General features: G+C 42.3%; 1 protein-coding gene across 5 annotated transcripts in view; it reads right to left on the bottom strand.

The window, feature by feature from the left end:
- Dgkg (diacylglycerol kinase gamma) overlaps positions 1-20,847 on the bottom strand; it is a 153,838-nt gene extending 132,991 nt beyond the window's left edge. For 3 of the 5 annotated variants that reach the window (XM_026389347.2, XM_026389349.2, XM_026389350.2), the window contains exons 1-4: positions 20,781-20,847; positions 9,615-9,691; positions 1,942-2,107; positions 1,313-1,375 (exon numbers count right to left, since the gene is read on the bottom strand). In XM_026389347.2, coding sequence (XP_026245132.2) covers positions 1,313-1,375; positions 1,942-2,107; positions 9,615-9,691; positions 20,781-20,847 — 373 coding nt within the window. The remainder of the gene's footprint in view (positions 1-1,312; positions 1,376-1,941; positions 2,108-9,614; positions 9,692-20,780) is intronic. The other 2 variants (XM_026389348.2, XM_026389351.2) reach the window with 1 other exon arrangement.
- Positions 20,848-23,276: the final 2,429 nt, after the last annotated feature.

Here is a 23,276-nt window from a genome sequence, read left to right as displayed (position 1 = left end):
AGGCACTGTTCAAAGCATTCACGTATCTGACTCACTTAATCTGCATATAAACTCATATTATCATTTCATTTTACAAATGGGACACCAAAGCATAAAGACATTGTTCAAACATGCTCCCCCACCCCCCGCCCCAGTTTCAGAGTTAGGTAATGTCAGAGCTGGGAATCAAACACAGGCAGTCTGACTCTGAAGTCCAGATTCTTGACCAATATGCTCTACTGCCTGATAAAACTTAGGTTGACAATGACCAGGAAATTTGTATTGGACATGAGGATGGAAGTCAAAGATGGTAATCTTTGCTTCTTCCAGTTTTCTCAGGAGCTTCTTGCCTTGGGTCTGGGCCTGTTAATAGCACAGAGAAATGGCTTTCTACTGATAAGTGTATCAAGGAAGATTCCATCTGTCACAGCCCAGGAGAGGGCCTGTGAACAGCAGGCACTACAATAGCCCCATTAAGCATATAGCCCTCATCATTCTTACAGGAAATAAAAAAAATTGGCACCTTTACAGAGCAGTAAAACAAAAATTAGGCACCTCAAAAGAAACCACTGCTTCCTCTCTCTTATATAATCTTGTCATATATAATCTCTTAGAGCCTCTGTTCCTCATGTGTGAAGTGGTATGATTATGATGATTAGAGGAATATGTAATAAAAAGGTATATGGCAAATATATCTTCAAAACAATTGTAGCTGGATTCCTCTTGTTAAATTTGTTAGCAACTCTCCAATTTATATAACCAAATGTGTAAATTATTTATTGTCAAAAGTCAATCATGGGCTGGGGTTGTGGCTCAGTGGCAGAGTGCTTGTCTTGCATGTATGAGGCACTGGGTTCAATCCTCAGCACCACATAAAAATAAATTTAAAAAAATAAAGGTACTGTGTCCATCTACAACTAAAAAAATATTTTTAAAAAAGTCAATCAGGGCATACTTCCACTCTTCCCTCTTCATCCATCCATTGATAGAATCACCTGTATCTCAGCCTTTGAGCCAACCCTGTGTGTGTGCACACCCAGGAAAGCACACCCACCCTTCTCCTGAGAATGCTTGCTGTCTCTGGGCAGGCAGACCTGTCAGAGGTAAACATTTGATCCAGGACAAGTGAAACAAGAACCTTTATCTAATCTTGGAATAGCAGAACATTCAAATGGCAAGAGCCCCAGAGATGAAGGTTCTCAAGGCAACATAAGGAAAGATCTCTTTTAGCTATACAATTGTGTGGAGACAAATTGGCAGTTAGGTATCCTTGCTCTACCCAAGGATGAGTATTCCCCATTTCTTCCCCAAATCTTATATTCCAAAGACTCACCAGTATCAGGGGCACAGGCCTCGTCTGCTTTAGCAGCATTATCTGCATTCTGTACATTAGAATCTGAGAAACAAAAAGAGTTAAAGGTCACCTTATGCCTTCCAGCTTCGTACAGAGAGGTAGGGGACCTTCCCACGTGAAATGTTCATTCAGATTCTGTCTCTGTTCCTGGGTTACTTTCAGTTTGGTTCATGCTCACTGATTGGGGTGGGCTGTCTCCCCTCTTGCAGCCCAAGCTCCAGGAAGATAGTAGCCATGCCTTCTCCTTCCTACGCTAGTCCTACCTGGACATGGGCTGAATATGCTCCATTTATAAACTAGAATCTTTGCTGAGGGCTTTTTTCCTACTGCCACTTGTTAGTCTGTGTTCTCTCTTCCCCCCATCCTACCCTCCAATCCTAAGGGGCAGGAATTATTCTCATCTTTATTCCTCTTAACAAGGGAGTCATTAAACAGGACTTCCTGTAAGGTCCTACAAGAAAGGAGTCCTGGTCCCTTGATCCTCATTCTCACCCCATGGGGAAGTTACTATGCGCAGGACACCCTTTCGAAATACAGATTTGTGTTTCTGACAAGGTCTTTGGAGCTGCTTCACATCCTCCCACCTTGGGGAAAACTGGTCCATGTACCTGGGCCACTGGGCTCGCTGCTTCTGGCTCCCTCCTTTGGGTGGTCAGGAGTTTCATGTCTGGGCTTCTGACTGAAGGCCAGGAAGAGGTGGGTGCTCAGGGGCTGAGGAAGGTCTACCTCCAGGTATGCTCTCATGAACAGCTTGAAGACATCATAGCTAACTGGCTGAGAAGGACAGAAAGAAAAGTCAGTGGAGGGAAGTGAAGGAACAGGGAGGAAGGAAAGATGGAAAAGGAAGCAGGAAAATGGTCGGTGAGACAAATGGAGAAGGAAGCGAAGGAAGTAGAGGTGATGGGGACAGGAGTGAAAGGGCCAGGGAGGTGACAGAGAATGACAGGCCTAGGGAGCAGGAGGTGGGAACGTAAGAAAACACAGGCAGTTGCACATCGGGGCTCAACAGCGCACCAAACCAGAGTGGGATTATGTAACAAGATAGGATGTGGCCTAAATTTGGATAAAAAGTGGGTAATCGAGTGAGCTCTGGAGGTGGAAGGCTCTGCCTTTGTCTGGGAGGAGTATGGCTTTAGAGAACAGGGTCTCGGAGAGTGCCTTGGAATCCCAGCTAAGAGGAAGAAGGACTCAGTTGAAAACATGATGGAAAGAAATGGTTCCTCTGTGGTATCTCGATTTTCTTCTTGTGCCTTAAAGGATGTGATTCCTCAGTATTCAGGTTTCAGAAAATAGGATAGATCAGGAAGAGAAAAGGACACGCTCCATCCTTCATTACTTTCATCATTCTGATCTTCCCTGGGCAGATCCCAAGATGACAGGGGATTGTGTGTGTCTGGCTCAGCTGCTTCTCGAAACATGTCCTTGGGAAGGTTTTAGGCACCAGGAGAAGAGTAGGAAGCCAAGGACAGAAGGTAGAACCAAGAGACATGCCAAAAACTAGACCCTTTCCCTGCTGCGTCTCTCCCGGTACCGCCTGGCTTCTGGTCCCAGGCTGAGAGCATCCGTGCCAGAAAGAGCTGCTGCACTCAGCAAACACTCAACAACAACAACAACGATGACAACAACAGTGTGCAGTGAGTCATCACTGGCTGTGCTTTCATGGCATCAGATTCTTCATCAAATCGGCAGATGCTCCTGGAAATCAGCCTAGGAAGCACTACTTCAAAAATCTGCTGTGCTGGTTTTTGTGAATAATAACAGCCATGAGAACAAAATCCCCTTGGGGGGAGCCTATTTGGTGCTCCCATCCAAATGTTGACCCCTCATCCACCCTGGGAGCTCTGGGAGCCTTCTCAGAACCAGGAGCTGACTTGTATGTGAATGGTCAAGTTTAGGTTCCAAGTCTTGGCCCTACAATCCAATGATCCCTACCTACCCCACTAGGAGCTCATCCAGCAATTTGTGTTTAGCTCCAGGCAGGACTGTTCTAGAGATCTCCTTTGCTGGGGGGAAGAAAGCTGACCGTGTTAGACAAAGAATAAGGGAAACCAAGCACGTGCAGATTTGCATTTATTGTGACAATTATCCATCTCTGTCCCTTTTCTTTTCTGGAGTCTGTGTCTCCCTGGTTCCCGCTCTTTCTGTGCCTCTCTATCTCCACAGCCACATCACCTCAGAATGTCCCTTCTTCACACATCCTTCTCTTTTTTTTCCAGTACAAAATCTTCTCCTCCTACTTCTGAGTGTGACCCACCCATGGTGACCCCTGCTTCCACTGGTTGCATGTCCACCTCTGGTTGCATCTTCCAGCATTTGCTTGACTTCTACCAGCAAGCCTGCTCACGTTCACCGTTCTGAAGCGATTGCTGTCTGCTGGAACTAGTAGAGCATCTTTCTTACCCTTTCCTTTCCACTTCTTCAAAGAGACCATGTTAGCCCCCCTTACCGCTTTCATCCCATTCAGTTTGGGCGCTAGCCCTTTACCTCTGAACCTGCTGTCTTAGAGGTTGTATATTCAAACATATTTTTTTAGACTTTCTAATTTTTTGGCTTCTTGACAGCATTTCAATCTTCCTTGTTGAAGCTCTGTTTTCTGTTCTATTTTGGTTCTCTTCATTCTCTATTTTGATTTGATGGAATATTTGCTAATGGCGTTCATTAACTTGTTTCAAAAAGCTCTTTTGCATTGTCTTTCCAAACTATTTTAATTGACAGGACTGTTTTAAGCTGTAGTTTTGAATCCCAAAATGTACTGTTAATTTCTTGGTTAATAGTTTTGAGAACTATTGAAATGATGTATTTCTGGAAAACAGATTGTACTAAATGATTTAACAAAAAGCTAGTTTGGTTAGACAAGTTCTAACATTAGGCTGGGAAAAAACAAAATAAGTGTGAGACTCAGGATACCTGCTGATGGTCTCAGATCTATCACATTCTTGAAGCCCCAGTTTCTCTTTTCAACAAGGTAAGGTGGCTGGCTAGAAGATCTCAAGTTTTAAACTTTAGCTTCCTCCCTAAACTAGCCAACAACAGAAATTCTCCCAACATTCTAGACTCAGCTTTGAACTCTCAATGACCTAAGACTAGTTATTGTCCCTTCTTCTGTCCACTGTTCCTTGGTAATGTCTGTCATATCTGAACCTTTCCCGTGTCTGTTGCTCCTGCTGCCATCACCAGTTTCTGACATGTTTCATGAACCTTACTAGGACCGCTGCAATACCTCTCTAGGGCTTCCTTCCTCACCTCCATCTGTTGGTCCTCCTGTCTTTCTATCCATGCTTGCCAGGTTGACTTCCTAAAGTGCGACTCTGATAAGATTGCTTCCCCACTCAAAATAATCCATGACTTCTTTAAAAAAAAAATTTTTTTTTTTTGTAGTTGTAGATGGACAGAATGTGGTGCTGAGGATGGAATCCAGTGCCTTATGCATGCTAGGCAAGTGCTCTGCCACTGAGCTAGAGCCCCAGCTCCTCAAATTTTCTGTCATCTAATTGCCCAAGAAAGAGTTGCAATCAGTTGATGTAATACTGTGTGTCTGTATTACACATCATAAAATACATGCAAAAGGAAACTAGATGAAATAAAAATGAATATAAATAGGAGACCTAATAAGTAGTGTTTCTATGATCCAATGGATCATTCTGTGGAGTTTCTGAGAACTTGGGATTCACAGCCTCCTGTATAATCCACTCCAATCAGAATTTGTAGCTCTCAGACCATTCTGGTATTTTCTCCTATCATTTCCTATGTGTAATTAATTATGCACTCTGTTCATGCTGGTCTCTGGGTTCTTTCCTGGCCAAGCCTCTATGAACTTCACTCAGCATAAACCACTTCCTTCTCCATCTATCATCATTTTAGCCAGGCTTTAAGGCCCAATCCAGCTACTACTTCCTCCAGGAAGCCCGACAGGCTCTCCTGTACCTGAATTCCTACACTCTGAACCCTGGTTCCTATTTTGTGACACTTGTATATACTGCTCTGATTAATCTAGTTATCTGTGACATATCTTACTTTTTGTACTAGATATAGAGTTCCTAGAAGGTAGAGATGCTGAGGTATCTGTTGTATTTCATTTTTATATTCCCTAAACCACCAATCATGGTGCCTTGATAGGTTTTTGAATCCATGCTGGGTTCCTAGTTGGTGTACTTCAGGAATGGCCTTGGGCCTGGGCTGAGTACCAGTGCAGAACACACCATTGAATCAGACACGTGTTACATATACCATAAAGATATTGAAATAATAATATATGGTCAGAAGCGGTGAGTTCCATGAGAACTGAGAAAATAATGATGGAACTCATGCCCATTTATTCATGTCTCTATCCCGGGGATCAGAATGGCATAGAATAAATGGGGGAACACAGAATATTCAAACCAGAAAAGGCTCAGAGGGGACTGGGACTCCTCATGCCATGCAGGCTCAGGAGATTCAGTGATTTGCCCCAGCTAGTTAGTGGCAGAGTAAAACCTGAAGCCAGATCTTTACTGTCTCTGTTACAGATTCCAGGGTTGGCAAAGTTCTACTTGTCTTTCCCCGCAAGAACCATAAGTTCAGTAAGTCACTGCATGCCATCCTCAAAGGGATATCTGGGTTACAAGAAAATTGTTGATAAGCACAGGCGAGGGGCAGAGTAGCCACTTAGTAAATGCAGAATGTGTGAGTGGGAGGGGGTAGCTTGGTATTATACCAAAACTACCTAACAACACTAGGAGGTCCACTGGCAATTCTTGGAGTGCCATGGGAATGTCACTACACCCTCATTGTCAGGTCCAAGGAACTCTGTTTTTCCCCCAGCAGCAGCAAATTCCATGCAGGAAGCAGCTGGGCAACTGCAGCTGTTGCAACCTATTTCCAAGAGAATAGGTTCATCTTACCCAGGTGAAGAAGGGAGAAGACTGAGAGAGAGAGAGCTCATCAAGCATGGGACTTGAATTCTCAGGATGACATGCCAGCCAGACACTTATTATCATTTTTTGGATAAAACAAATTCTGAGGGCTGGGGCTGTAGCTCAGTGGTAGAGCACCTGCCTTGCATATGTGAGGCACTGGGTTCGATCCTCAGCACCACATAAAAATAAATAAAGATATTGTGTCCATCTACTAAAAAAATTTTTTAAAACCCCACAAATTCTGACAACATAAATAACTTGGTCAAGATCACAAATATGTGACAGAGCTGAAGTTTGGGCTTTGGTGTGTCTTGAGTCTAGGCTCACAGAATCACCAAGCCACTTGCCTATTTTGCTCTGCTGGTTTTGAGCCCTCTCTAGCTGTCTGTCACTGGTCTAGCTTCCAGAGGATCTATGGTGCTGATAGGCAAGGGTACATTCATGATGGTCAGATACAGCCTCACACTATTCTGTCAACCTGGACTCTAGTCCCAGCTTTCCTAGCAATCTGCCCCTTCCCACAGCTAATTCTTTTCTTGTTGAGACATTTTAGCAGCAGCAAGCCATCAAGCTCAGGAGAAATTAAACCCTTCTTGTTTTCCTAATCCCATGCCATGACATTACACCTACCAGAAGTCAGGTGCTCTTTGTGAAAGAATGAAATCAGAGTGACAGAGCTCCCTTGGGATGCAACAGTGCCAGGACTACAAAGAATGGGGGCCAGCCCTGATGGAGGCGGGGGTGGCCACGTGCTCTCAACAAAAAGGCTGCCCCCACTTCCTTCCAAAAGCTCCCATGGTGTTCACACCCTGACCAAATTGTTCCTCCCATGCATCAGTCCCTGGAGAAAACAGGCTGATTAGCAGCCCCCGCCAGCCTTTGTTCCCATGCTTTCTGTATTGGGGGTGGAAGGTGTGGGGCAGTGAGTTCTTTGCTGGCTCTGCCATCTTCTCTGCATGGCTTCTCCTCAGGAATGTTCTTTGAAATGGTGTATTCTCATTCTCTCCCCTGTTCTGGCAACCTCCCTTCTGCCTCATTCTCCCAGCAATTAGTGTCTTTTAACTTCCTCTCAGGTGCACTCCCAGGGTCCAGCAGAGAAGGCGTTGACTCAGGTTTGTTGAATGGATGACAATGTGAATAAGTAAGTGGCCAGCCTCTCCCCAAGTTAATCCTTCTGATCTGTCCCTTTTCTGGCCCTCATAAAAGAACCCAGGAGCAGGGAAAAGGGAGCTGAGTTTAAAGCATCCTGGCGAAAGGGTGATAGAAGAGGAGTAATAAAGAGTGCAATTTTTAAAGTGTCCTGTAAAGTGACACTGCAAAAATTGCCTCATGCTCAAACTTAAAGGTTTTTATGTTATCTTCAGTTCACAGATGAGGAAAGTAAGGCCCAAAGGGGTGAAATCTCTTATAAGATCACGTTCTGGTTGATGGCAGAGTTAGAAGTTTAACCTAAGACTATATGACTCTGGGGTCGTGTCTCTTGAATTTGACCCTGTCAGTAAAGAGTAAGTTTCAGAAGGAAGAAACTGTGCTTCTTCATCTTTTTATCTTCTGTAGTGCCCAGAATAGTGCCTGGGCACCCAAGAAATGTGCATTGAATTTGGAAATAGAAGCAGTCTTGCATTCATTTATTCATTCAACAAATATTTGTCAAATGACTGTTATGAGTCAGATACTCTTCTGGGGCACCGGAGACATAGGAGTGAACAAATATATTCTAGTGGGAAACACAAACAATTAATTAAGTAACTGATATGGTGTGACAGATGGTGAGAAGCACTAAGGAAGAAAATAAAGGAAAGCAGTTGGACAGGAAGGGTCAGGGAAGAGAGCTTCAAATTTTGGGCAAAGAAGGGGACAATCACCAAGAAAATGACTTGAGTGTAGATGTGAAGGAGTGAGGGAATGAACCTCGTGGAGATGTTGGGGAGGAACATTCTAAGAAGAAGCCACAATAAATGCAATGGTACTGAGGCTACATCAACACTGACCTGCTGGACAGCACCTGGGAGGCTAAGCTGGCCAGAAAGGAATGAGAAGGAGGAGAGAAGTAAAAGGTGAGGAGGTGCAGATTGTAATGACCTTGACCTGACCTTTACTCTAAATAGGGGGTGAGGGAACTCTGGGAGATTGTGAGAAGAGTAGTGACAGGCTCTGACATAATTTAACAGATTGCTCTGGATGTGTATGAAGAATAGATGTTAAAGGAAAAGGGAAGAAGCAGGAAGTCCAGTTACAAGACTCTTGGGATGATCTGAACAAACTACCGTGATCACACAGGTAAGGATGGTTGTGGTGCTGGTGGTGAGATGTGGCTGGATTATGGATATGTTCTGAAGGTAAATTTTGAAGATGTACTTGATGGGGGCTATGAGAGCAAGAGAAAAAGCCAATGATGACTCCACAGTTTTAGCTGAATAATTTGAAGAGTGGAAGTGACATTGACTGAAAGCCTGCTGGGAAAACAAGTTTTATGGGGGAAGATTAAAGATACTAATTTAGCTCATGGTAAGTTTGAGATTCCCATTTGTTTTTTTAAGTGGAAAATGTCAAGTGTAGGGGTAAGGGGAAAACCAGGAAGAGTGTGGGATCCTGAAACACAATGAATGTTAGGGGAGGATTTGACTCACCGTGGCCAAGGCCACTGGGCAAAACTGCTATTGGATTTAGCCACGTGGAGGTCTCTGGCCATCTGGACTAGGGGTTTTTGTGGAGGAACAGGAGTTACACACTGAAAAAAGGACTTTCAGGAAAGTAGAGAGAAAAGAAGTTGGAGATGAGTATAGGCAAATCTTTTCCATAGCGTTGCTATCAAGGACATGAGAGAAATGGTAGCTTGAGGGGAGAAGTGGAGTCAAGAGAACACTTCTGTTTATATGTTAATGGGAAAATTCTAATATATGTAGGAAAGCTGGTATGAAAAACAGAAATAGAGAGAGAGAAAGGGAAAGGGACTGGGGAAGATGTTTGAAGCAGTGCTTAAGACAGGCCAAAAGAGGGTGGGATTGAATGCACAAGAGGAACCATATTCTCCCAGCAACAGGAGAAAAGGTATTGTTAGTTGGGTGCATGGGTCAGTAGCTTGTGATGATCTTTTCTGACTGCTTTAATTTTCTCAGTTATTAGCTGAGAATAAGGAGAGTAGGAGGAATGAAATGCTGGGCACAGAGGAGAAGGTGTGATGTGGTCTGCAGGACAATCGGAGTTTTTGAAACAATGCCAGATTGCACTGATGGGTCACTTGAGACTTGAGGGTGAAAAAGAAAAAAAAAAAAAGATCAAGGAGCAAGGTCTTCAAGGCAAGCTAAGCCTCTAAGAGGAAAATAGATTATGGAAAGCCTGGAACATGGGGATTTTAAAAAGGCTTAGAATGGAAATGTTCTTACCTCATGTGGTCCATACTGTTGGAGGCTTCCGCCCTCGTTAAATTCAGTCAAGACATCCTTTATCTTCTTGGAGGAATCTGGAGAGACACAATCCACATATGAAACTCTTGTGAGCAGCTAATGAAAACAGAACCAAGTAAATTCTCTCTAAGCATGGTTATGATGGAGCAGCCCTCATTCCCAGGACGAGATGGACACACATCCCTTATTCAACCTTCTGCCCTCTCATTTCTTATGTTTTTTTAGTTTACTCTCCTCTGATGTCTGAACTACCTTTCTGAACTTTTCTTTCTAAAACGGAAACAGTGAATTTCCCTTTTCCCAGGATAAAGCCTAACCCCCTTAGCTTGAGTTCAGCACTTGGTGATGTGCTCAAGCCTAATCCTTTTCTCCCATTCAGCCTACTTTTCAGTCACCTCTAATCACATTTTCAGAAATCTCTGAATGTACTGGGTACTTTCAAGGTCTTACTTCTCTTTCTTGCAAACTCAATTTTCAATATCCAGTTCACAGGTCTACTCCTTTGTAAGGTCTTTCTTTGCACTAGTCAGAGTCATCATTCCCTCCTCCAGATCCCCCATAACTTGTACACAACTGTGTAATAGCACTTACAGTATTATAACTATAAACTTATCTTGTTCATCTGTTGCCTAGTTTTACTTTGGGAGCTGCAGTTGGCTGGCGTCTTTATATATCAGACCAAGATCTAAAATATAACCAATGTTCAGAAAAACAATATATAGATGAGTATACAATCATTTGAGTGGAGATTTTAAAACACTAAAAACTTTGCTAATTTTAAAGGATGACCCATTGGCTCTGTCCTTGGTGCTGAAACATCATTATACACTAGGGCATGTTGGTTTCTTCTAATTCTGGGATCCTAATATTTCTACCTCTTTTTTCTTGATTTTTATTTTCTATCTCGATGGGGGCGGGGTTTGAGCTATTCATCCTGACACAAATACATAACCTCAATTATGTTTCATAATTAGCATGGCTGATTTAATATTCTTATGGCAGTTCTATTATATTTCTGATAGCAGAAACTTTTTCCTCTGGAAGTTAAGCCTTCCCCTGCTCGTCATTCTTTCCCCTCAGCATCCTATATATATATATTGAATTGAAAGAGTACAAAAAAAAAGAAAAAAGACTTAGATTATTCAGGAATCATGGTAAGTGAGAAAATTCTGCTTTCTACAGGAAATAATTCAGAAACTACTGGAGACTTCTTTGGGGAGGTTTATAAAGGAATTGGGAGTCAAGAAAAGGGATTCAATAACTGTCATTAAAAACACATTGTGAGTGCCTCCCATATAGTTATCAGCACTTTAGATATCAAAGAAAACCAGGGTTTTCTATGACCTGCTTCCTCTGTCTCCAAGTATTGAGGATAATTAAGAGCTTCTCAAGCTCCATTATTGCTGCTATTTAAACATCTGAGCAAAGGGCAATGTCATTAAAAGCTCACACAGTGTTCCTTGTTGTTTGGGCTCTTTGTACAGAGAATTATGGTCTTGTGGGCCTAAGTAAAGTAGACATACTTGTAGGCTGGGCTTTCACCCTGGTTTTGCTGACTTGGATTCTATCAAGCAGAAGTTATAATCATTGCAGTATTGAGACATTTGAAATGCCACAGGAAAATGCTGCTGTTGTCTAAAAATGGAAATTTCTTTCTGAAATTCAAAACAGATGTTGAAAAACTAATAGCTCAGTAAGATCCTGGCAGCAGATGCCAACAATTTGGGTTGCTTCCATTCAACTCAGAAATCACTATGGAGTGTCAGATGCTATAAGGTACTGTTAATGAACTAGTGGGAAGAGGATCTTAATAACCATGATAATATTAGCTACTCCTGATTGAGGATGTTTACCTGTGTATTCTCATAAGATATCCCCTACTAATTCACACAAATTGGGAATTTTTTTCAGTTTATAAATGAGGGAGTTGAAATTCAGAGAAATTAAGTGATTTGCCCAAGAGCCAGAGTTTTAGCTCAGGTCTTCTCCTGCTCAAAGTCTATGTTCTTTTCCCTTATATGTCATTCACTATGGCTTTCCAAGTCATTTTTAACAAAACAAAAAGTATAATTAATGCTGTAGAAAGGATATGAAGCTCCATGAAACACAGAGCAAGAAAGTAGTAAAATTAAGATTGAGGCCGAGACTGAGTCTGTCTTCTCAAAAGGATAGCATTTGAGCTGGGGCATAAAGAATGAGTCAAGTTTTGAAAGGCAGACATAAAGTGGAAGGAGTATTCTCAGAAGAGACAGAACAAGCAATTGATGCAGTTGTTTTGGGCATCTCAGAACATTTTTAAAAAGTTAGAATCAGATAACATTTTAGGGCCAGCTTTATAGGGATCTTTAATGCTGAGTTAAGGTTATTGATTTGAATTGTTAAAGATTTTTTTGGATTGTGGAATAACATAACAAGGTCTTTGTTTTCTACAGGCCACTCAGGAATCAGAATGGAAGAGAGTTCAGAATTAGGTCAGAGCTCAGTTCCATGCTATGTATATTCTAATTATTCTACAAGCTGTTAGACTATTTAGAAACACACCCCCACACACACTCACATATTTTAGAATCTATTTTAATGGGAGGTTTTCAGTTCAACCAAAGTGATCAGATTTCAAAAATGCAAATTTGAGCACATAAGAACCCTGGTATTCTTTCTGCAATAGTAGTATAAAGTGAGCATCTCCGTCTAAGAACCAAGGGAGTGATTTCAACAGAACTTACACACTTTTGATGTTATCATCACATTTATCACATCACATTTGGGAGATTCTACAGTTCACCCCAGCAAAAATCATTTGGCCCTAACGTGCTATGACTCTATTTTAAAAAATACTGCTTTATATTTAGTTAGGATATGTATAGACATACATATTTATCAAATTTGCATTTAACAAGAGATTTTAAAAAGAAAAAAACTGAAGTCATTTATTCTAAGATATCTGATGAATAGTCTAAAAAATTTTTAAAAAAACAATACAATCCAAAAGATTTCTGACTAAATTTCTATGAAGGGTATTCCTCATCATGATTTACCTCAATTTGTTTTATGGGCTTTTATAGGCTTTTTTTTTTTCAAAAAAACCCCCAAAAACCTAATTCTCAAATTTGAAACTCGTTACTTTCTCTTTGGATGTCCCCTGATATTTTATGGCAGTTTTCTTCTCAGAGGGTTTCTGGGCTGGGTTTCTCTTTCCATGAGGAGTGAGTGGGTACTATGCATGACTAATCCACTTCCATGATCACTGCTCCATTCTGTTTCATCTTAAGACAGTGAAGAACAATGAAGAACTTCTTTGGAGCATTCTCTGATCTTATTTCAGATTCCTAGTAGCTAACCTCAGTAGAGAACTCTGTGGTCAAAGCCTGTATCATGAGGCTACCACCAGACTCAGAGGACATTGAGTTCCATTTCTGAGTATACAAAACAAGGCCATGGCCACCATTATTTGTAACAACTCCCATTTTGTTGAGTGCTTATTATATACCAGGCACTGACCTAGTAGCCTTAATATTTTTTTTTAAAGAGAGAGAGAAGGAGAATTTTAATATTTATTTATTTATTTAGTTAGTTAGTTTTCGGCGGACACAACATCTTTGTTGGTTTGTGGTGTTGAGGATAGAACCCGGGCCGCACGCATGCCAGGCGAGCGCGCTACCGCTTGAGCCACATCCCCAGCCCAATATTTTATTTAAATCTCTATAACTCCCCTTTAATGTAACAATTATCCCCAATTTAGAGAAGAGAATTAGCCCTCTTTTAGAGAGGAGAAAATTGAGGTTTGTGGGATTCAAGTGATTCCTTCAAGAGCTCAAAGCTAGTGAGTGAGTCACTCTTATTTTTAAATATCTGAATAATATGACACAGCTATGAGATTCACTGGATACACAAACACTGGCAAATCAGAAGACAAGACCCTTCCTCTGTGACAGTTACCCTCAAGCCTGACTGTGTGTTGGAATCAGATGGGAAACTCTGTACACATTGAAACTCAGGCCTCACCCTAAGCCAATTAAGCCAACATCTATTGGAAAACCTAGGAATTCATACATATTAAACCTTCCTGTGGGATTCAAATGTTCAAAGTTGAGAACTTCTGCTCTCTGATGTGATTTTATTCTTAATAAGCAAAGACTGTCTTAAGAAGCAGCTGAACTTGTTGAATAATTATTGCCAAAAAAAAAAAGAGCACATACTCCAGCAAATCTAAAATTGTTATGCATGGCAGACATGCTCCATTGTTTAAGAAAACACTAAAGAATTACACCCAATGGGTCAACTTATTCACCTGGTTGACAAAGCAGGGGTATGTTTTGCATTAACCATCAATCCATAGTTCTACTTCAAATCTGTTGTTTAGAAGGCTCTTTTCTGTGAAGGTTGCTAGTGGTAACAACTGCACTAAGTTGTTCAATCCAAAATTATTTATTTATGCTCTATGTACCGAGAACTCTGGGTCCTTAATCAAGCATTTGTTCCTAGCATTTGAGCAAGTTCAAAGCCTATATAAGGGAGAAAGACGAAGAGGGGGAGGGAGAAGGGGATGGAACTGGGAACTGAAATGGAGTAAATCAAATTCCATGCATGTATGATTTTGTCAAAATGAACCCAACTATTATGCATAACTATAATGTTCTAAACATTTAAATACATATATAAGGAAAAAATTTGGCTCTGCTCACAAACAGTTGAGGATGCCATGTTGGTATGGGGCAGAAATGCCCTCCATATAAACAGACAAATCAGAGATTTGTGTTCATAGAAGAGCATCAGCTGTGCTGTCTGGACCAGAACCCAGAGTTTTATACATTGTCTTCCAGTTAAGAACACTGAGTATTTGAGCACCAGGTTATTGAACTTTTAAACTTTAAAGTAATCATAAGTCAACATGTTTGGAAGTGAACCTCAAAACCCACATATAAGAGTGAAAATCCAAGGTGCCTAACTTTTCATTCCTCAAAGTTCTTGAAGAGCTTCTTGAATTATAACAAGCAAACGAATTGCCTGGGATCGGGAAAAATGCAGATTCTGACAGCAGAACTGGACCAAGGCCTGAGATTCTGCATTTTGAATTAGATCCAGATGCACTTATTTATGCAGGTCATGGACCTCACTTTTGGTGACCCAGGCAGCATTCCTGCAGATCTGTGGGCTGACCATTGAGGCTTGCCTGTCACAAACCAGAAAAGACCATGATGTTGAGGCTACAGGGACATATTCCAAAGACAAGGAAAGGTGGAGATGCAGAGAGAAAGGGGAGAAAAAGTTGATACATGAGGAAAGAAATAAAATATAAATTTTCTATATTCAAATAAAGGCTGGAATGTATGAATAAATTTTCTAATTTTTTCAAGAAGTAAAGAACACAGCGAGATAGATACACACAGACAAAAATTGTGAGGGTCCTGAAAGAGACCCTTGAAAGAGAGAGGATGATGTCCAAACAGAGGAGCCAGGACCAAGAGCACTGCACTGAAAGTCCCATCTCTTCAGTCAGAAGGAATTGGGCCCCAGAGCAGGATGTGGAAGCACCTACAAGAAGTCCAGTTTCATAAGCATTGACTCACTTTATATCCTACTCTCCCAGCTAGGCTTCTTTTCCTGATCACTGTTTATCCTCAGCATGTAGCTCTTTGCCTGGCACAAACAGATACTCAATAAAGATCTATTGAACAACAAGGGCTAGAAAGGAATTGAGCTGGTCTTGCTTGTGCCATGTGTCCTGTAATTCCCAGAAGCATAGAGGGAAAAAGATAAACCAGGTGTTCTCAACCTTGGCTGCATGTTGGAATCACCTGGTCAGCTTTAAAAAATGCTGATGCCTGGGTCCCATGCTTCCAGATTATGAGTAAATGGTCCAGAGTGGCATTGAAAATGATCAAAGCTTTGCATGTGATTCAGAATCAGCATTTTAACAAGCTGTCCAGGAGAGCTAAACCAAATTTGGAGAGCCACTGTTCCATCGAAATTTCTCCCCATCCATAGGATTCTGGGACTCCTTGTGGGCAGAGTCCTGGTCCTCACTAAAGAAAAAGACCAGTTGTACTCAAAAAGAGATATGGGTGAGAAATAGTCATGGTTCTCTCTTCTAAGAAGCAATGAGAGATGACCCTTGTGGGTCTCAGATGCAGGTTTCAACAATGCGTATTCAGACCCTTACATTGTTCTACGTTATCAGCCTTAAACATTTTCTCTGGCTCCCCTATTCACATTGACAGGTTTGGATTCTGAACTCTATCTACACTTTAAAGTCAGAAACTTCACCTTCACTGGACTCTAACAAAACATATATCCTAATGGCACAATGTACTGATCCATTATTTTTAAATATACTTAAAAATTTGGCTCTATTATAATATAATTGAGCTATCTATCATCTATTTACTAAGGTATGGTTGAAAGTTGAACTCCTTTGGACATTTTTTTAATTTCTTGAAATGGAATTGAAACAAACTGAACTTGCATTAGAATTGAGAGATTTTAGTTCTAATTCCTATGCTATCATTGACCTTCTGTGTGACCTTGGGCTCCTGGTTTCAGTGCTTTCATTCATAAGATGGGTAGGAATTAGAATTAATGATGAGTAAGATCTCTTCCAGCTTTAAAAATTCTTCATGATCTAAGAAACCACTAGCTGATGAAGGAAATGTTACAGAATTAAAAGTCAAACTGAGGCTTCACCGACTATTTTCCTTTCTGAAAAAAACTAATAGTTTCTATCATTGACAAATCATGAAACTTTTAAATAACAAACAAATAAATCCTGAAAAAAATTTCCCCCATCCCAACAAAATAACAGTATTCTCAGAAAGAGGCTCAATCATGGGGGTCCCCATGTGCAATTCTCTCTAAAGTAAAAAAGAAACTTGCTATAAACACAGAAACTAAATACTGGAAAGGCTCCTGAAGGTCACTGAATCAACCAGACAACTAAGGCTCATATCTTTCTTACAGTGCCTTGGCCAACTCTGCCACATAGTTCTAGGGAAAGGAAACTCAACCCTTGAAAGCCAATCTTCTACCTTGGACAGGCGTGACCTAGGGCAACCATCTAGTTCCAAGGCTACCATCTTGAAACCATTCATAATTAATTTATCACCTCTTCCCCCAATAGCACTGACATATTTTAATAAACAAGCAGTTTTTCCTTCCCTTCCCCAGCAAAAGTATACTTTATTTCTCCAATCAGGCTGGGAAGCCCCTCACTCTGCCAGCAACATTTCTTAAACAAATGTGGTTTATCCATCATCCATTGTAAACTGTAGTACCCATAAATACATGTTTTATGTCCAGAGAGGCATGATCAGGGTAGGGCGGGAGGGGACCCCAATTTGCCTTACTAAACACAATGAGTGTGTTAATGTATTCTAAGATTGTAATAACTTGTTTGGTGAAATGAAATACTTAAATGTATTCAAAAGAAGTCTCTGCAACCACTAAAAATCATGCTCCCAGAGCTCGTTGAATGATGGAATCATGGTCTCTAAAGATGGTGGCTGTCCATCCCCGCCATCCCATCTCTCACTGTGAGCCACTGTCTATGAGATATGGAGTCCATTCCCTCACCCCATGGAATCTGGGTCAGGCCTGGAATGGCTTTAAACCATGGAATGTAGAAGGAGCTCCATTCTAGGACCTCTGAGCCAAGGTGTTTAAAAGGTTTGACAGCTGCTGCCTTTTTGCTCTTGGAGTCTTGGGCCATCATGTTAAAAGTCCTGCTAGAAGCAGACCACATGCAGAGGCCCTGGAAGATGAGGAGGTGCTGGACAGAGAGGCTCCACCTAGGAACCACTACGCAATGGTCTAGTCATTTTGAGTTGTTCCACTAAAAGCCTCAAACATGTGGACCAGAGACTGGTCATGTCCACTGTGTCCTGTGCAGATTCCCAACTTGTTATTCAAATCCACAAGTTTTGAAGTGGTTTTGATGCAGCAATAGATAATTGGAATACTGTTAGAAGAAAACAGCATACAAAATAGTATTGGATGTATATTCCCAAGTTTATGCCTCCACAAGCAGTTTTTATCATTTTTTTTCTTTTTCATTGGTGCATTATAATTATATGTAATAGTGGAATTTGTTTTTACATATTTGTAGAGGCACAAAATATAACAATATAACTTGGTTGATTTTTTTCCAAGAGCAGTTTTAGAATGGATTTTCCCCTCCCAGAAAGCCACCAGAGAATATGCAGGTTTATGCTACATAAATGGAGCACTCCAAGAGCCCCTCCCACTTGGTAACTTCATGGGAGGAAGTTCTCAGTTCTCGGGCTGTACACTTCATTATTTCGCTATTGTAAAGCTCCTGTTTATGTGGTGGTGGAAGAGCGGTTGCTATGGCAATGTGATCTGACTGAATACCAGAATGCATCTAAAAGTGACTTTTTCAGGGTTTCCTCTCAGGACTAATTATTTTCCAAGAATTTTATCTTTTTTTCCCTCTCCTATTAGAACAACAGGTCTGGAGTACCTTGTCTAGTCCTGAGACATAGAAAGGGTGAGAAAGGGTCACAGGACAAAGATGATGGCTGAAGAAAAAAAAAAATCCAAGCTAGGGAAGGGCCACTTATTACTAAATACTCTCCCTTAGAGTTTCTCCCTTAGAGTTCACTCAGCTAAATCATCTGATATGGGTTCAATTGTCCCCCCACCCCATTCATATATTAAAAGTCCCAATCCCCAGTACCTCAAAATGTGACTTTATATAGGGCGGATGCAGATGTGATTAGTTGAGCTGAGGTCATACTGGAATAGGGTGAGTCTAATTCAGTAAAACCATGTCCTTATAAAAAGGGAGAATTTAGACAAGAGTCAGGCACACAGGGACCATGTGAAGGGACTCAAGGAGAACATGGCCAATGATAAGCTGAGGAAACAGGCCTGGGATAGGTCCTTCTCTCACAGTCTTCAGAAGGAACCACCCCTACCAACTCCTTGATTTTAGATTTCTAGTCCCCATTGACTGAAGACAATAAATTTCTTGAATCCCCCTATGTGTGGTACACACTCTCCCGTATTGATTTCCCTGGCCTTGGATTCCTTGTACCTTGTACCTTTATAAGCTCCATTTAGCCAACACCTCCTTCCTGATGCCCTAGAGCAATTCTCTGTTTATGTCAGGAGCACATTTCTGACACCCTAACAAGATTCTGATCCCTCTAGGGTAGGACTCTTCTATATGCTTCTTTTTCATCCTTGTCGGGCTGATACTTTGCTGACCTATGGAGCAGGCTAAATTAAATTCAAGCTACCCCAGGGGGTGATTCCTTGTTCCCTGTCAATACATTGTAGAGTTTCTTTAAACTCATCACGGTTAGACAAGAAAGCACAGGCCACACAGTACCAAGAGGGAGAACGATCAGGATCCAATGGGGCTCTTGTTGACCTTGGGACCATGTGACGTCACAGGATGTTAGGCCCAGATGGTACCACAGGGTTAGAACACCTCCTTCAGTCCTCTTATTGTACAGGAGAGGACATGGAGGCTTGGGGTATTAAGGACTGTCTCAAGAAGCAGAGCTGGTAATTGTGGGAGGCCTGGTTTACTTTTAGATCAGTGGTGTGGACAAGGGCTGCCTGAGGGAGAGGGAGGGGCTGCCTGAGGGAGAGGGAGGGGCCACCAAAAGGGCAATTGGAGGGGACCTGTACAACCTTAGCAGGCAGGTGGAAAGCTGCCAATATAATTAAAAGGAAGGGAGAGGAAATTGGGTGGGTGGGTCAACTCTGCATGACAAAGCACTCAAGAAAATCAATGCGGTGGCACAGTCAATGAAGACCACTCTGTGCAGAGGGAAGTGATCACACAGGCTTCTGCCTCAGCCTAAGCAGATTCCAGTCACCAGTCGGGATTAGCAGTGACCCATGGCGGGCACAACTAAATGCCCATGTGTCCAGGGACCTCCCCACTGCTGACTTAATGCATTGAAATGGTTCCTGGGCACAATGAATGGGAAACCAAGAGTCCAAGCAAAAGCCCAAGACTTCCCAGATCAAAGTCAAGAGAGATTCACACACCAGAGTTCAGTCCCTAACTGAAAGAAGGTTTTTGGGTCCAAATGCAAAAGTGTTCAAGTCAGTCACTGAGTAACACGGAAACACAGAAATTGCAGCACTTCAAAATTATGCAATGAAGGGGTTTAACTGATTTGACCAAATGCTTATGATGGTGTTGGGTGAAAGCTCAGGTTTCAAACACAAGGTACACTGTTAGAACTCAACTATGTAAAGCAATATGCACAGGAGGAGAGTGATCTGAACCGATCATAGGGGTTGACCAGTGATTTTTAACCCACTCTATTTTCTTCCATGAATATCCCAAATTCTGTGGTGAGTGTAAAGGTAAAATTTCTAAGCTGTTTCTAAACTGCAAAGCCTGAGTTAAAGTGTAAAAGACCGGGCATTGTAAAGTTTCCAAGCTGCAGGGCCTGAGTTAAAAAGTGAAGGACCAGGTATTGTTAAAATCCTCTGTTAGGACAATACCCGAACTGCCCAGTAAATATTCCCACTGACTCCCTGGTTGTCTAATAACCTGGGACTCTGTGTAGTTTGTCACGTAGTCCTTTAGGCCCTAAAACCAATCAGTTTGAATGTGTACCCCGCTTAGAAGTGACCAATCACCCCTGCCCAGCCTGTTCCCGCCAATGAATGTACTAATCATGTCTCAGAGTTGTTGTTCAATTTTCCCGCGCCTCATGATGATTTGTTCTGAAGTATGCAAAGCCCCCAGCCCTCCCCAAAAAGTGTATTTAAGCTCTGCTTGACCTCTGCTCTGGGCTCTGGGCCGCTCTCCCTTCCTGAGTGAGCCTTGAGCCTCAGCGCGCTGAATTGGATCCTAAATAAACTCCCTCCTGCTTATTGCATGAAGCCAGTCTCTTGTGGTCTCTTCCTCCGACGCTTCGCCGGACCCTTACAGTGAGCGTGTATTACTTATAGAGCCTAAAGGTAATTTCTTATATATTTTAAAAAATATTTTGTTTTTATATTAAAGACCCTAATTCTGTGTTTATAAGGCAATAGAAACTGTCAGGCCTGACTTTGCTCTCTGTGGCTTTGTAATGATTGTATTGCTCTGTTCTCCAGAAATACCCTCTCCAGGCAAGATGAAATCCCATCCCATGTCTGTCCATTCATCCATTTACTTACATTCAGAGTATTTCTGAAGTTGGTCAAATTCTTCGGGAGTGAGAGAGACCCATTGCTCTTCGCTCATCTTTAAACTGGGTGTGAGCACGTTGAGGCCAGGGATGGAACTGTGTTCACCAGGGTGAAGCTGAGGCCCAGCACAGGGACTGGCTCATTGCAGGTGTGCAACAAATGAGCCCTTCAGGACACTTCTCAAGGGACTCAAGCGCCTATGGTAGCAGCAGGCACGTCTCTGAAGTTGCGAAAAATCCTCTGCTATTCCTCAGGTAACATTCTCCTGTTTGTGGTCAAGGTGAATTCACAAATTTTGGCTTTTCCTAGGTAGAAGCAGAAAAGACATTGTAAATGAGAATGTTAGAATAAAAAAAAAAAAGAAAAACACAAAAATTATTTGCTGAAAGATCCACAGAAGGCAATGGTTCAGAGGGTTTTCAGGGAGCAATCTCCCTTTGGAAAGGGCTGAAGAGGGCATAGAAACCAGAGCAACACAACTGCCGTTTGTTGTTTAGCTGTGGGTGGGTGTCAAGTGGCAATCTGTGGCCTGTATGAATATAGGTAGGCCATGCAGGGAAGGCCTGTATAGGTAGGACTTACTGGGAAAGTTTAACTGGTTCAGGCGAGTGGTAGTATTACGGCTACCTAAAGGAATCTGCATGGAATGAAAATGCCTTAGGATGCCCCAAGAGTAATTACAGGAACAGTAATCTATAAGGGGAGATTTGAAAGGTGAGCCATTCTCTCCTTCACTGATTTCTAAATTCTACTATTCTAGCTGTTTACCTTCCCCTAGTGAGCCATTTTGAATATTCATATAATGCCAAGATTGGCTAAAATCTAGTGATAGAAGCAGTTCTGTGTCCTCTCAGAGCCATAAAAAGGAGGTAAGAGGGAAGGCCTGCTGAGGGGCCTAAATGAAGGGAAAGGGAATGGACTCAGAAAAATGGTGTCTTTTTCTTTTATCCCCTCCTAGCACGGCGTATTACAGTAAATCAGTTCTGTGGGATATAAAATTAATGTAGTAGGCCAGGACCAGCACTTAAAAACATGAAACAGAACAGGGTAGAATGGAACAGAGTTGAAAATATTACTGTGCAGCTACCATAGTAAAAGTATGCCTTGCCTGGGGACTTGCCTTTCAATTATACATGAATCTGTAGATTAGGAGTTTAATTCTTGTTCTGGTTGAGATTTAAAAAGTTTGGTTGGAAACCATCAACCCAATGGGAGAAGAAATAAAGACGAGTTGCAACACAGGATCCTACGTTACTAAAGAATAAGCCGGGCACAGTGGCGCATGCCTGTAATCCCAGAAGCTTGGAAGGCTGAAGCCAGAGGGATCGCGAGTTCAAAGCCAGCCTCAGCAAAAGTGAGGTGCTAAGCAACTCAGTGAGACCCTGTCTCTAAATAACATAGGGCTGGGGATGTGGCTGGGGATGTGGCTCAGTGGTCGAGTATCCCCAGTACCAAAAAAAAAAAACATGGTTTTAATAAAATAGTATCCATCCTGGGAACCAACTTCAAAGCAGGTTTGGGGATCCTGGAGCATACAAGCAATGTAGGATGGAGGTCCCAGTGGGCAGGCATATGTGGGGAGTTCTCTGGAGAAGTGAATAGGCAGGCAGACGGGGGCTGACCAGATGCGGGGGTAGGGGGGAGAGGGACTCCAGTTCTATAAGGAAGGGCAGTAGATGGGAGTACATGGCTGGCAGGTGAGATGCCTGCATCGCTGGGAGCATTTAAGTGGATTTCTTCCCTCTAAAAAGGACCAGTCTCTCCTTAATCAAGGGGCAAATTGGATTCTGCACTTGACACCTGCCCTTGCTGATCACCAGTTCCAAATCCCACAGGCAGCCTTTCAATTCTCCCTTGCTTCGTCACAGCCTGTGCCATGGCAGATAACTCCCACGTTGAACCTTGCTTATCTTTCTGAGTGTTCCTTTTCTCAGTCTCCTTTGGTCTCTTCTTTCTGTAAACATTGGTGTTTCCAAAATTCTATCTTCAGCTGTCTCCTCACTCTACCTCCCTTCCTTCCCTGAGGGACCTCATCTGTCTCCACAACTTCACTTACTCTCTGGGGCTAAGTTCTCTCCCAATGTGGATCTGAATATTTGGATCTTCAGAGTCCTCCATCCAGATGTAAATATCCAAGTTTCTACCGTGACTTTGCTGATTGTTCCAAACCACCTTAAGCTGGCACCTTCCAGGTCTCCAGCCTGCTCCTCCTCTGCATGCTGGTCAAGCCTTACCAGGGCTACACCCAGGCCTGAGGCTGAAGGTCCACCTAAGCTCCTCCCCTTTCTCTCCTGCTAAATCCAAGCACCCATCCAGGAGTGTGGCTGTCTCTCACATATCCCCTCCTCACCAGCACACCAGGCCCCCATCATCTTCTGCCTTGTCTTTGACAACAGCCTCCTCTGATCTCCTAGTCTTAAGTTTTTCTCTCTTCCCCTTGGTCTGCTCTGCAAATTGCCAACCAGATCACATCTCTCCAAGTAA

Source organism: Urocitellus parryii, chromosome 2, assembly GCF_045843805.1.
Source record: "Urocitellus parryii isolate mUroPar1 chromosome 2, mUroPar1.hap1, whole genome shotgun sequence".
Taxonomy (NCBI): domain Eukaryota; kingdom Metazoa; phylum Chordata; class Mammalia; order Rodentia; family Sciuridae; genus Urocitellus; species Urocitellus parryii.
Note: the sequence above shows the minus strand (reverse complement) of the source record. Positions and strands in the feature narration are given on the sequence as shown.